General features: G+C 54.0%; 1 protein-coding gene across 3 annotated transcripts in view; it reads left to right on the top strand.

Moving 5' to 3' along the window:
• The first annotated feature begins 2,277 nt into the window (after positions 1 to 2,277).
• Positions 2,278 to 13,673, top strand: part of LOC116953298 (uncharacterized) — a 32,315-nt gene continuing 20,919 nt past the window's right edge. Inside the window, exons 1-5 of one of the 3 annotated variants that reach the window (XM_032973380.2) lie at positions 2,278 to 3,006; positions 9,812 to 10,478; positions 10,903 to 11,025; positions 12,210 to 12,329; positions 13,048 to 13,167. In XM_032973380.2, the coding sequence (XP_032829271.2) occupies positions 10,085 to 10,478; positions 10,903 to 11,025; positions 12,210 to 12,329; positions 13,048 to 13,167 (757 nt within the window). In that variant the 5' untranslated portion in view covers positions 2,278 to 3,006; positions 9,812 to 10,084. Of the gene's footprint in view, positions 3,007 to 5,917; positions 6,152 to 9,811; positions 10,479 to 10,902; positions 11,026 to 12,209; positions 12,330 to 13,047; positions 13,168 to 13,673 lie in introns of those variants that run through there. The other 2 variants (XM_032973381.2, XM_076075002.1) reach the window with 2 other exon arrangements.

Raw genomic sequence — 13,673 nt, 5'->3', positions numbered from 1 at the left:
ATACACACAACGAGATCTATTAAACAATCAGACAATGTCTCCTCCGAACGCCCGTCTCTCCTCGGGTGTAAATGAAAACTCTTTGTTTACACAACCCTTCAGCAGCACGACCTTCTTGGTGGTAGGGCGTAATGTCTGCCGATGAGACACCGCGTGTCAAAGCCAGCTCAGAGTGTCGCTTGCCTCGAAGCAATGCCGCTGGATGTGTAACGCGCTCCCCAGGAGGCCCTGCCACTGATGGGATGTCTAATAAACAATATAAAGCACGCTGTCTTCTTTGGTTCTTTCGGTAAAGTCACGTAGAATGAGAATAAAATAATAAATTAATAAAATTACACAATAAAATTCTCACGACGTTTCGGCCACAACACAAGTGGCCTTCAGCTTTAAATCGAAATTTAATCGCACGCTGGTTATGCGGAAACGCACGTGTGAAGGAGACATGAATTGTAATTACTGTATTTTGTTTATATTCCCCAAAACTCATCAGCGCACAGGAACAATAAAAACAAATCTGCTCTAACATATAACACTCCCTACGGGGTCTCGCGGCGCACTTGGAGTGTGGTTTGACCATACTTCACCACGCTGGTCAATTGCGGGTTGTTGACCTTGGGAGCATAGAATTTCAGCACAACAACAGAGGATGTTATATCATGGCACGTATTCCCTATTCTTAGATTTTTATACTGGCAAAAAAGGTCCCATGATATAGCTGTGCTCACCCCGAGCTATAAATTATCTGATACGGGTGGCATTGTCTTTGTACTGTTCGCCTTTCTGGCAGTGGTGGTGAGACTCGGCTATAAAGAAAGCTGTCTACGGTGTAGGACAATCAGTTTCAAAGACAACGCCACATATTAATTATTATCAGAGGGTGTTTGTTTGCATGTTCACCACAAGTACTGTGCATGGTTAATGCAGATTTTATTCCTTTAAAAAGGTTTATATTTGGTGTGTGAACATGTTTTATTGCCAGACAGGGTAAAAACCTATTCTTATTTTTTTATAAACAGAAGACGTCCGCATTCACCTCTGCTGCGAACAGAGGGGAGCGCCCCACCGCAAGCCACACAACGTGGCAGTCGAGAGCCTCGCAGCGTTGGGTAATGTGGCAGCAGTTTAACTGGGTCATTGGCGAACCGCCTAACGGGTTTTTGGGTGTGACTTGACACCATTCGCTCCACAGCCACAAATAAGGCCGCTCGGCCATTTCAATTTTGTTCTTAACCAGGTAAGTGCCCCACTTGAGCTATGTATCTCTTTTTCAGAAGAAACCTGGCCATCAGAAATAAAGTGGATTTTCATCGCGTGGAAATTTACAGCAGCAGCAGCCAATTACTCGAAACGCGTGTGGATTCTGAAATGTCTTAGAGGGGGAAAACCCCGGAGAACCCAGAGGAAAATCCACGTGACCACGGGGAGAACACGCAAACTCCAAATATACAGCAGGCGTCAGTTTCGGGATCGAACCCACTACTCCCTGTCTCGTCAGTAATCATGGCCATCCTTCCACGTGGCTCTGTCGATATTTACTCAGCGACTTTGCAACATATTCTCCTGCAAGTTGCATCCAAACAGCCTGCAGTGTTCCAAATGCGACCACCAGGGTGCCCACTGGCTCCCTGTCCGTAACCGTATCAATTTTAAGATTCTCTTGGTGATATCCAACGATTGTTTAAGGGCGCTTTATGAATGTAAATTATTATTAGTCTTATCCAGTGTGTTCAACTTGCTCGAGCTACATAATTCGCTATATTCCCCGGCTTCTTATGGTACCTCGAATGTTCCCAGTGAAACCACATTCACATTTCCGTTCCTTGCTTTCTCATACAAACACAAATCTAACCCTATCTTACTCTACTTATTAGTAAGAATTTTCTTGTAGTATTAACCTCCCTGCTATCCTGATTACATTTATGTATGTATCTTGAGCTTCTTTCGCACCATACGTAGCCAACCGTGATAAGTTTGTGGGGAATAATAGCCATTTTCTATACTTGTGAGGCATAAGCAATTAGAAATTAACACTTACTACCCATGAACAAAAATCGTGTTACATAGTGGTATCTGAACGGGTCCCTGGGCCTCCCCGAGGTCGACGCAGCATCAAATGAGTACCTGGTGCGGTGTGTAAACATCGCCACTGGGGAGACAAAGGTGGCCGGGCGTGGTGCTGGCCACCCACTCCCTCGTGTGCCGTGCCGGCCTTCATAGGTGCTACTCGCTAACAGCACTTGCCCCTACAGTCTGTTAAGGCTATACGGCGGGGGGGGGGGGGTCTTTGTCTTAATGGGTGGTTACTCGCCAAAGATACCTGGGAGTCCTATGTTAGCCCTCAATAGAAGCGGCCGTAGTGTTGGTGGTCGTTAATTCGCTGGAAAGAGCAGTCCAGAGGTCGCCGGTTCGAACCTCCGTCGGCATGAGCCTCCACACCGCAATCAGCCCATCGGCAGGTCGCTTGCGGCGGGGTAAAGTGCAGGGATGCTCACGCCTTCTCAACAACATCTGGCCGTCGTAAGCCATGAAATAAAAACACATCTCGAGAGGGGAGAGCTTTTTCTAGAAACCCCCGATCGTGGATGTCCTTTCGCCAGCATTGGCGTGTACCGGAAATTTCAGGGCTGCACCGTGCCCAACTACAACCTTTTGTACTCGTCGATAACGTCACGGTGTTGTGGCAGTCGAGAACAAAAAAACCCACACGCGATTTCGAGATAGGGCTTAAATTTCAGCCGAAGCTGTCTCTCCCCCTGCGGCGGGGGCTGGGTCCAGAAAAGATTCCATTAATGAAAAATAATATACAGAGAGCCGAATTTAAGCCCTGGTTATGAACCGTCCACTGAAGCCAGAGAGAGAGAAAGGAGGCGTAAACATTCAATGACATCACTGTCAATGGGTCTGCCCTTGCAACACGCGAACAATGACTCTAGCTTGCTCGCTCGGCTCTGTCAGTCTTTGTTCAGCACCACAAGGCGACACGTGGGGGCCCAGCACGCGTGGAAGGTAGGCAGTGGTGTACTCCACACACACACACGACATAGACGACATACACCACACACACACGGCACACACATACCACATACACGACACACACCATACACACACGACATACACACACCACACACACACCACACATACATACCACATACGCTACACACACCACACACACCACACGACATACACCACACACACATACCACATACACGCATAGCTGCCACACGTTACACGTACACACATGCAAAATAACAAAGACAAAGATCCCCCGTATAGCCTTTAACAGACTGTTGGGACAAGTGCTGTTAGCCGGAACGGCACACGATAGCCGTAGGTTAATGCTGGAGCAACCGTGCCCGGACCTGCTACTCATTTGAGGTTGAGTCGACCTAGGGGAGGCCCAGTACCGGTGCAGATAATCGTTACCGGTGTCGGGCGTGAGTTCGGAATCGAACTCGGGTCGCCGGGTTCGGAGCGCAGCGCGCTAACGGCCACACCAACACAAATACACCCCACACACACCTCACACCGACACATCGACTTACACACACACGACGTTCGCTATATACGAACATTTCCAGCCCTTTGGTAAATCCACTGCTAGATGAGGGGGCTTCCCCCCAAACACGCCGGGGGAAGGGGGGCTATTTTGACCATACCTCACCTTGCTAGTCAGGCGGGAAGCGTATAGTACGTTGGAGACAGTGCTGCATTAATTTCTCACCATAAACCGAGGCTCGTGGTACAATCGCAACATTGCATACAATTAGCATTGTACAGCACACACATGCACACGCCACTGTATTGTTTACGCCTATTGCAAGTCCGTACACGATGGGGATGGGAGCGGTGGCGCAGTGGTTAGCGCACCGCGCAGCGTGAACCGGAGCTGGACTCGTGGCCAGCAGCAGGCTGGACGTGCCATCCATCCACGGCACGCCGGTTCAATCCCAACTCCCCGAGGCGGCAGTCGCAACAATGGGGAAAGTTTTGTGTTTGTATTAAATCCACCCAGCAATCAGTACCAATGGGTACAACCACAGTCGTCCTGGTGGGTCGCTCGCGGGGCCGCGGGCTAAAGAGCGCTACTCCCGGCTCTATCGGGACGCAACGAATCAAACGTTTCGCGTCAATAAACAAAAAACAGCGGGCAGCCAACAACAACGACGTCTCTTTCCTCCACGAAGAAGGTGAACACCCCCCTGACACAACCCGCTAGCACCCCTCCCCAAGGCCTTCCAAGTCGTGCGTAATGTCATCGGACTTGACCCGACGCTTGCGCGGTCTCGCGCACCAAGCGGCACTTTGGGTGACAGAGGTGATGGCCGCAACGCTCCTGGAGCGCCGCGTGCTGCCCTGCTCGTGGTGGAGAAGGCTAAAAAAACACGGGGGGGGGGGGGTGACCTTTGTCTTGTGAGGAGTGTGCCCTTTGAAAGAGGGGGCCTTGTTGAGACTTGCCACGGTGTTCCGACGAGACCAGCTACTAGGGTACACGAGTGCGTGTGCGGATTTTTGTTTTCTTCGTTCAAATGACCATCTCATTGAGATGCCTTAGAACAGCCACCCGTTCGCACTGTTGGCGCTGTCCCGTGTTAATGAATCGCTGGTTCTCGTCATGGGAATGTGGAATTTCCACCACCGATTCGGGGCCGTCAGCGTCGATTTGAAACCGCTTTACACTGGAGGTGCGATACGCTTTCGTTTCAAGGACTGGTTTCTAAAAAAAAAAATGCCATCAGCGAGTCTAAATAAACACTGTGTTGTGCGTGTGTGTGGTTGTGTTATACTGTATCGATGAGTGCCTGGTGCGGTGTGTAAACCTCGCCACTGGGGAGACAAAGGCGGCCGGGCGTGGTGCTGGCCACCCACCCCCTCGTGTGCCGTGCCGCCCTTCATAGGTGCTGCTCGCTAACAGCACTTTCCCCCAAAAGTCTGTTAAGGCTATACAGGCGATCTTTGTCTTTGTGGTATGCTGTGCCGGTGTGAGATCATAATCGCCGCAGAATTCTAACCCCGGAGGGTCGTGCGTAGCGCCCTGAAGGGTTTGCAACTCCGCAACACATACCTCTGCAGTGTTTATCGGAGCGGATTCCTTGGGCCCTCCCGTCGAAATGTGGAGTTTCCACGACTGATTCGGGACACCCCGACGTGCAGTGAGGGAAAAAAGTATTTGATCCCCTGTTGATTTTGTACGTTTGCCCACTGACGAAGAAATGATCAGTCTATAATTTTAATGGTAGGTTTATTTGAACAGTGAGAGACAGAATAACAACAACAAAATCCAGAAAAACGCATGTCAAAAATGTTATAAATTGATTTGCATTTTAATGAGGGAAATAAGTAGCGATTAGCACCTATGAAGGCCGACTGCACAACACACGAGAGGGATGGTTGGCCAGCACCACGAACGGCCGCCTCTGTATGCACTCCACGTTGAACTTCTTTCGCACCGTACGTGGCCAACCGTGCCTCCCCAGTGGTGATGTTTACACACCGTGCCAGGTACAATTTAAGGCCGAGTCGACCTAGATAGAGGAGAGCCGGGACCGGTTGAGATATTCGTCACCGATTTTGGCAATGAGCGGGAATCCAACTCGTGTCGATATTGTTCATAGCGCAGCGCGCTAACCACTACTCCCACCACTCCCTTACATTAACCTCTACCAGCCCACACACACACACGCATGACTCTGTTAACAATTCACAGATCCTGTGCTTGATGGGAGTTTCTGTACAACCTCTTATACATCACGTGCAGACTGGCAAACAATAACACAAGATGGGAATCTTTAACGTTTTTTCGTTTCTTTGTTTTTGCGAGACCTTTCAGTCGCAAGCCGAACCGACCGGTCTTAGCGGTGGCAGCTCTCATAGCAAGGGGCCAGGGTAGGGTGGTGGTAGTCGGGGGGGGGGGGGGGAGTCACGTCTCCACCCCTTTGACCTTTGACCTGTAATGAGCGGTGGTCATCTCGTGACAATTATCACCCCAACGGGGCCGCGAGGCTTTCAAGATGCGACTCGCCGAGGACCTACCTCTGTTGTGCTCCCCCCCCCCCCCCTTCAGAACGGTGGTCTGCGCCGCCGGTAACAAACAACAACAATAATCCGTGCCGTCGTTGTGCAACACCTGGCCTGGCGACAGCAGGTGTCACGTGTGAGTTCCCAAGGTTGACTGCCGCGTGGGTCCGCCCTTGACGACAGCAGAACGCTGGCGGCAGCCCCCCCCCCCCCCAACTCTGCCATGTAAAGGCGCAGCCCTGCAATCGTTGACGTATCCCCCCGGTGACGCCACCGCCACTTAGTGGTGGTGAATGGTGGTGGTTGTTGTTGTCGGTAGCGTAGCGGTTAGTGCACTGCGCTACGATCCCGGCGAGTTACGTGTCCCGCTGGGCCTCCCCTAGGTCGACTCAGCCGCAAATGAGTACCTGGTGCGGTGTGTAAAATCATCGCCACTGGGGAGACAAAGGCGGCCGGGCGTGGTGCTGGCCACCCACCCCCTCGTGTGCCGTGCCAGCCTTCATAGGTGCCGTTGCCACCCCGCACCTCCGATTAGAACGGTTGGCTACGTACGGCGCGAAAGAAGTTCTCCATACATACATAGGTGACCGCTAACAGCAATCTTTGTCTTATACGTGTAAGTATACATAAATAACTTTCTCATGTATTCAAATCAATTTCTGCACGATAGGTTGAATCGTGGCATGCGAGAATAGGTTCCATTCAATGCAAATATTACTTGCTGGCTCATGGAACAGAGAGCGAGAGAGACAGAGAGGCTACGAGACTGACAGAGATAGAATAATAATTATAAAAGTAATAACATTAACGACCCTGAATGCAATTGTCTCCCTGAATCGTGATCGCTCTGGGTGTTCGCAAAACACCCAGCACCACGTTGGACCGTGACAGCGCGTTTCATCAATCCACTGCTGGATGAGCCGCCCCCCACGCCGTGCGGGGCCGTGCCAGGGCTTTGTGACCGTGCCTCGCCAGGCTGGGCACTGCTGGCTGGCGACGTAGGGGAGCGTCGACGCCACCAGTGCAGTACAACAATTTTATGTTTTTGCCGCACTTGGCCCCTTGCTGCTCACCTCGCGGACCCGTGGCAGCTGCCTATGGGCGGGGGTGGGGGGGGTTGGTGGATCGCACAGAGACGGCCCTCGTTCAGCGGTGGATTTGGAGAGAGGGGCCGCACGCGTCACGCGAGATTCGCCGCACGACACCATATACCAGCTTGACGCGGCACCGTGTTTGTTGTGTCAGACGAACGGCAAAGGTAAATGTTGCCCGTGTGACATCTGTTCGGTGTTCACAGGCGCGAGCCAGGTGTCATTCAGGCGTTCTTGCTCTCAGATCGTGCCAGGACCCGCACAACCCCCCCCCCCCCCAGCCAGCCGCACAGCAGCTGTGCGTGCGTCTGTCACCCGAGACAGCTCGGTGGAAGCGATAATTGTTTAGACTGCGCTGACATATGCCTGCCAAGGCCGACTGAGCCGGACAGGTGACACTTGTCCTTCCAAGCGCGCGCGCCGTTCAATCGATCAGCAGGTCACGTGCGGTGGGGAGGGGGGTAAAGTGTGAGCGATCCTACCCTCTTCCAACCGAGACCTCTGGCCAGTGTGGAAGAGGAGGCCAAAGGCCACCGCCCGCTCCGTCGAGGCACTCTCTTCAGAGCCCACGCCCCCCCACGAGCGGAGGCGAGCCTTTTCTGGCTAAATCAGTGGACGGTAATAATGTTGATTAAGACTTATTGCAGGACTGTCCTTTAAACCTTGAAGATGAATTGTAATATATTTTTTCGTTGACAGACGGGTTGAAGTCGTATTTGTGCTTCAGCTGATTTATTTTTATTCCAAGAAGTGTTGAGAAAATGTGCAGGAAAGCCACGGCCGGCGGAAGCTGTCCGCTAGCATCGCTCGCACGCGATTCCGGGGGGGTTAACGGATCACTCGAGGACATCGATGGATCGAGACATGCGGGGAGGGCACCGAACGCCCAGGATCGGCAGCAACTTGGGGCAGTGGGGGGGGGTTCACTCCGCGCCGGCGTCGGAGTTGAGGGGACGTCTCTATCCCAGCGCGGGTTACTCCAGTTGTGGCGTCATTTATTGGTTTTGTGCTGTCGACAGTTTAGACATGAACGTGTGTTGACATTCCTCTCCAGCAGCAACAACAACAACACCACAGGTTTCGGTGGCGCCATCTCCACCACCATCGGCCACGTTCGATTCACGTGACGAATTTATTGATTGTCCTTGTCGCGTGGTGGAGGGTTTTATGACACGCACGTGTGGACGGTGAACTTCTTTCGCACCGTACCTATAGCCAACCGCCGCTAATAAGCCACTTTGTTCAGCTATCATTTGTGGCCAGGTCGCTTTTGAAAAATAATTGAACACCTCAGTGGGGTGTATCTGGTAGGAGTGGGATGGTTTAGTTTTGTATTTGTATGCGTTTGGGTGATTTGTTTACCTCTTGCACTTTGCACTACTATCATGCGTTTGTACTGTTTGTTGTTGTGGCGTTCTTACCCACCCCTACTGGACATCTGCGAAAAAGAGCTTTACATATATTCTGATTCTGATCATCATCGGAGGCGTGGGGAAAGTAAAACATCCCGGTGGACCGTACGGGGATCGAACCCGCGACCGCGAAGCAACTGAGCTCACCGGCGAGCTCACGCGACATATTGTTCACGCGACCACCTCACCCAAACAAGAAACAACAACTGTGAATCATAACGTTGGTCGTGAAAGGCTACGTACGAAAAATAATTAAATTTTGATTTAAAGCTTTCGTGACTGCAGTAATTCATATTCTTAGCTCTTTCGGTAAAGTCACGTTGAAGGGAAACAATAAAATAATAAAATACATATAAAACAATAAAAATTCTCATGACGTTTCGACCATAACACAAACGGTCGTCATCAGGTGTGCCGTTGGTTTTTTTCACGCCTGATGACGACCGTTTGTGTTATGGTCGAAACGTCGTGAGAATTTTTAGTTTTATATATTTTATTATTTTATTGTTTCCCTTCAACGTGACTTTACTGAAAGAGCTAAGAATATAAAAAGAATTATCGCTCGCGAAAAGGGATCCTTGACACTGAATGCAAATCGCATGCAAACGACCAATGTACCCTTCAGGCTAATAGAACAGAACCAAGATATAAAAAACAAATATTTTAGATGTTGAGAACGAAAGAAAATAAAATCGATTGCAGTATTGAAACCGAGCAATGAGATGGAGCTCGCGTGCATTATCGCTTTGCGCGTTCACGAGAGGGGGGGTCCTTCATCCAGCAGTGGACCGATCATGGCTGATGGCCGATTGTATTGTGACCCCCGATGAAAAAAAATTCAACTCGTGAGATGGCTCAACGTACAGGCGTGATCTGTGTGTGATCCACCAACCCCTCCATCACGTTGCCGCTGCGCATATGTACGTTGTGGGAGCGGTGGCGCAACGGTTAGCGCGCTGCGCTACGGACCCGGCCACACAAGTTCAATTCCCGCTCGTGGCCAACAGCAGTGCCGATTATCTGAACCTGTAATAAACCTTTACTAGGTCGACTCAGCCTTAAATGAGTACCTGGTGCGTTGTGTGAACATTGCCACTGGGGAGACAAAGGCGGCTGGGCGTGGTTCTGGCCACACCACTCCCTCTTGTGTCGTGCCGGTCTTCAGAGGGGCTCGCGAACAGCACTTGCCCCAAAAAGTCTATTAGGTCGACATGGGGGATCTTTGTCTTTGTATGTCTTTGTTATGGTCACATCCACACCTGACGTTCACTTTGGTTTGTGCTTTGTCTTTAGCTCTGGTTACCAACGGAAACAAGTGGGATTAGAGGAACCTCTAGCAGCACCACCACCACAACCATCTAGAGCTCCACCATCACTGGCACCACCACAACCAACAGCACCATCAACAATATTCCAACTCCTGCGACCACACTACCACCATCACCAGCGACACCAAAACCACAGCTGTTATATTACCACCACCACTACTGTTCTACCTCCTCCACCGTCACCAGCAACATCTCAAACCCCCACCCGTCTCCACCGCGCTCCGCGCCGCGCTTGGCGATGTCCCCGTGCCGGCCGTGCGAGGCCTGCGGCAAGCTGCTCGCCGCGCTGCTGCGGCTGCTGCGGCGCATCGTGGACGGCGGCGGACGCTGCGTGCGCCGCGGCGTCGCCCGCCTCAAGACAGCGGCGCTCGGGAGGGAGGCCGGCGGCGGCAGGGGCCGGTGCGGCAGCGCGGGATCCTCCCGCGGGAGAGGAGGAGGGGCTGGGGGCCTCCGCCGCGAGTACGACAGCGGCGCCGACGACACCGACGACGCCGACGACGCCGACGCTGGCCGCAGAGGCAGCCGTGCGGAGGACGTTCTGCTGAAGGCCCCCCCTTCTGCCGGCGTTGGCGAGGAGCTGTCTGCGCGCGAGCTGTCGGCCGCCACTCAGCTTCTGCGGAGCATCGAGAGCGGTGAGGTCACCCCCCGCCTCTTTTTTTCCCACCACGCAGCCGCACGGCGCTGGGGCTCCACCACGTCGAGCTTGGCTCGGGAGGCGCCGGGACGTCGTTTAGTTATTTATTTTGTATTTTTTATTCACTCCACCGGCCGAGTCGAGCCGCCAGTTGAGACCAACTGTGTTGAGCTTAAAGCGACCGGATTTGTTGGGGGCTCAACCGGGACACGCATGGTGGTCTGGCAAGCCCTCGCTCCGTCTGCCCTGCCCAGGGTTGTTACATAGCCTCACGCCCACCCCACCACCGCCGCCACCGACAACACCACCACCACCACCACCGACAACACCGCCGACAACAATATCGGCTCCCTCTTGCGGAAGCCCTTCCACCGGCAGTGTCACAAGCGCCGTGTGCCGTGTGCCCTGTGCCGCGTGCCCAGCAGGCGAGCCGGGGGGCTCCCTGGACGAGAAGCGCCTCCAGTGGCTGGCGGCCCTGGCCTCGTCCTCCGACCCGAGAGCGCAGGAGCCCGCGGCTCTCTACTTCCTGCACGCCGGACGTACCGGTGAGGCGCCCACGCGCGTTGCAGCCACGCACGAGGAGGGCGACGGTGCAGCGGCGCGGTGGCGGTGAAACTTGTGCCGCATAGCAATAACCGGCTGAGTTCGATTCCCAACCCGGGCGCCTTTCTGAGTTTGTATGTTCTCTGTGGGTCTACTCCGGGTTCTCCAGGTTCTTCCCATGGCTAACTAAATCTCTGCAACAAACACCCAATGTAACTGTCGCAGTATTGGCCAAAGTGACACTGCTGAACAATTACAGTGAAAAAATACTCAACTGGGATCACACAGCAGCGCTTGTGCCAGGCTAGGTGCACTTGGAGGTAAAGAGTCGAAGGCTGGTTGACTGGCAGGACAGACCCAGGTGTTGTGGGTAAACTGACAGAGATGACTGGCTGGTGCATCTACTTGTGCTTGAAGTGGCCTCTAAGAGTCTGGCAGCCAAGGGGAAGAGAAGAGCTAAAGGCCACACGGTGGCAGACTGTCTGGGCAGGTCTTGGAGGCCACTGCGTCTATTCTGGTGCAGCAACTGTGGGATTTGGCGGGAGGGTACACAGGTTTGAGATGTGGTGGTGGAGTTGTGGCTACAATGACATCTCGATCTTAATCTCCAGCCCGTGCCGCGCCCGTTTAGTAGACCCCCTCTATCCGGCCATAAACAGAAGCTACTTGGGCATGCGGTGGCTGGGCATGTTGGCTACACGACCCAGCCAATTGCACACAAAAAGACAAAGATCCCTCGTGTAGCCTGGAACAGATTGTTGGGGCAAGTGCTTTTAGCGAGCACCATATGAAGGCCGGCACGGCACACGAAGGGGTGGGTGGCCAGCACCACGCCCGGCCGCCTTTGTCTCCCTAGTGGCAATGTTTTTACACACCGCACCAGTACTCATTTGAGGCTGAGTCGACCTTGGGGAGGCCCATGACCAGTTCAGATAATCGTCACTGCTGTTGGCCGTGAGCAGGAATAAAACCCGGTTCGCCGGGTTCGTGGCGCAGTGCGCTAACCGCTACACTACCGCTCCCCACAACCGAAATATACACATGCACACACCCACATTGAGCCACTCAGCCACTTCTAGAACAATACAAATCAAAATAAAGATTCCATATTTAAATAGACACCGCCGCTCACATCGACTAGGGGGTTGAGGTTTCCGTGCGGCTGCTGTTGCTGTTTGGGGAGCAGCTGACTGCACTCTGCCGGAGGACAGCGTGCCGTTGCTGCTGTCCCTGATGCGGTCAGAGGACGCGAGGGTTCAGAGCTTCGCGTGCGAAGCGCTGCATCATCTGCTCAAGAGTCGCGCCGGTACGACACTCGCTCACTCACACGCACGCTCGCACGCACACTCGCATGCACGCACGCACCCCTCACTTAGCCGTACACCCATTCTCCACCGGCGCAACCACGCCAAGGCCGTGTTGAGCCAGCCCGGCGCGGGAGTCTGGAGGTGCCCGGTTGTTTTTCCACTTGCAGAGCCGAGCTGTGCCACCGACGGTGCGGTTACGCCGTGTACTCGCCGCGTCCCGACGTCGTGATCCCCGCCCCTGGCCCTGCTTGGCCCCCGAGCCAGCTTCAGGTGTTTTGCGTCGGGAGCTCGGCACGGCAAACTACCGGTGGAAAACAACCGGCGCCGTGAGGGTCCTGCGCTGGCCCGGCTAGAATACACCGCAGCATGTACTCATTTGAGGCTGAGTGGACCCGACAGAGGCCCCGAATACCTCTGTGTGTTCGGGTTCTGGCATGGCGCGAAGTCCGACGATTCGTTCCACGTGCTGGGGGCCTTCTTAAGTTTCTCTAAAAGCGAACACGTCCTGCCCAAGCCACCTTCACGTTCTCCACGATGGACCGTCACCCGCCGATCTTGCACACACAACGTTGCACACGCCTTCCTGGCAATCCCTCCACCTGCGTCGTCTCTGCCCTCTGCTCTGCCAACCTATGGCACAAGTCTCTCTCTGTCGCAACAAAACCGTTCGGCGCTGGTGGTGCCGCAAGTGGGTAACGAGGCGTTGCTGGCGTGCAGTCGGCGCGGAGGTGGCGGTCCAGGCCGGAGCGGGCGGCGCGCTGGTGGACGCGCTGGAGAGCGGCGACACCGCGCTGCAGGCGTCCGCGTGCGTCTGCTTGGGGACGCTCCTCGACTCAGGTACCGGTGCCGGTGCCGGCGCTAGCAGCGCCAGCCCCAGCGCCAGGGTCGCCAACGGCGGTCATTGCCGTCGTGATCTTAGCCGGGCGGCGGCGTCTCGGCACGTGGCCGATAACCCAGGAGTGTGGGGGAGGCAGCGGGGGTTGGTGGGTCACCACACCGAAGCTGCGAAACTCCCTCCCCGTGGGCGTCGTGGAGGTGGCGTGCCCTGGCTCGCCACGAGGAGGCGGTGCAACAATCTGTGGACTCATCGCCATCTGTACGGGGCTGGAGTGTTGCTCCTCCCACCCTCCACCCCCCCTCTCGCACAACAAGCAATTAGTAGCACCGTGATCAGTGAGTGGCAGCAGCTGCAATGATTATAATCATCAGCATCCTCAGCACTGTCGTCATCAGTAGCAGCAGCATGATCAGACGCAGCATCAATTATAATTGCGGTCATCATCAACACTATTGTCATCCCCGTTTGCAACAGCAGCAGCACCCACAGTATCAACATCAACAAG

Source organism: Petromyzon marinus, chromosome 51, assembly GCF_048934315.1.
Source record: "Petromyzon marinus isolate PM22_M1 ecotype Great Lakes invasive population chromosome 51, UKy_Petmar_22M1.pri1.0, whole genome shotgun sequence".
NCBI classification, from domain to species: Eukaryota; Metazoa; Chordata; class Hyperoartia; order Petromyzontiformes; family Petromyzontidae; genus Petromyzon; species Petromyzon marinus.
The sequence above is the reverse complement of the archived record's forward strand: the minus strand, read 5'-3'. Positions and strand labels throughout refer to the sequence as shown.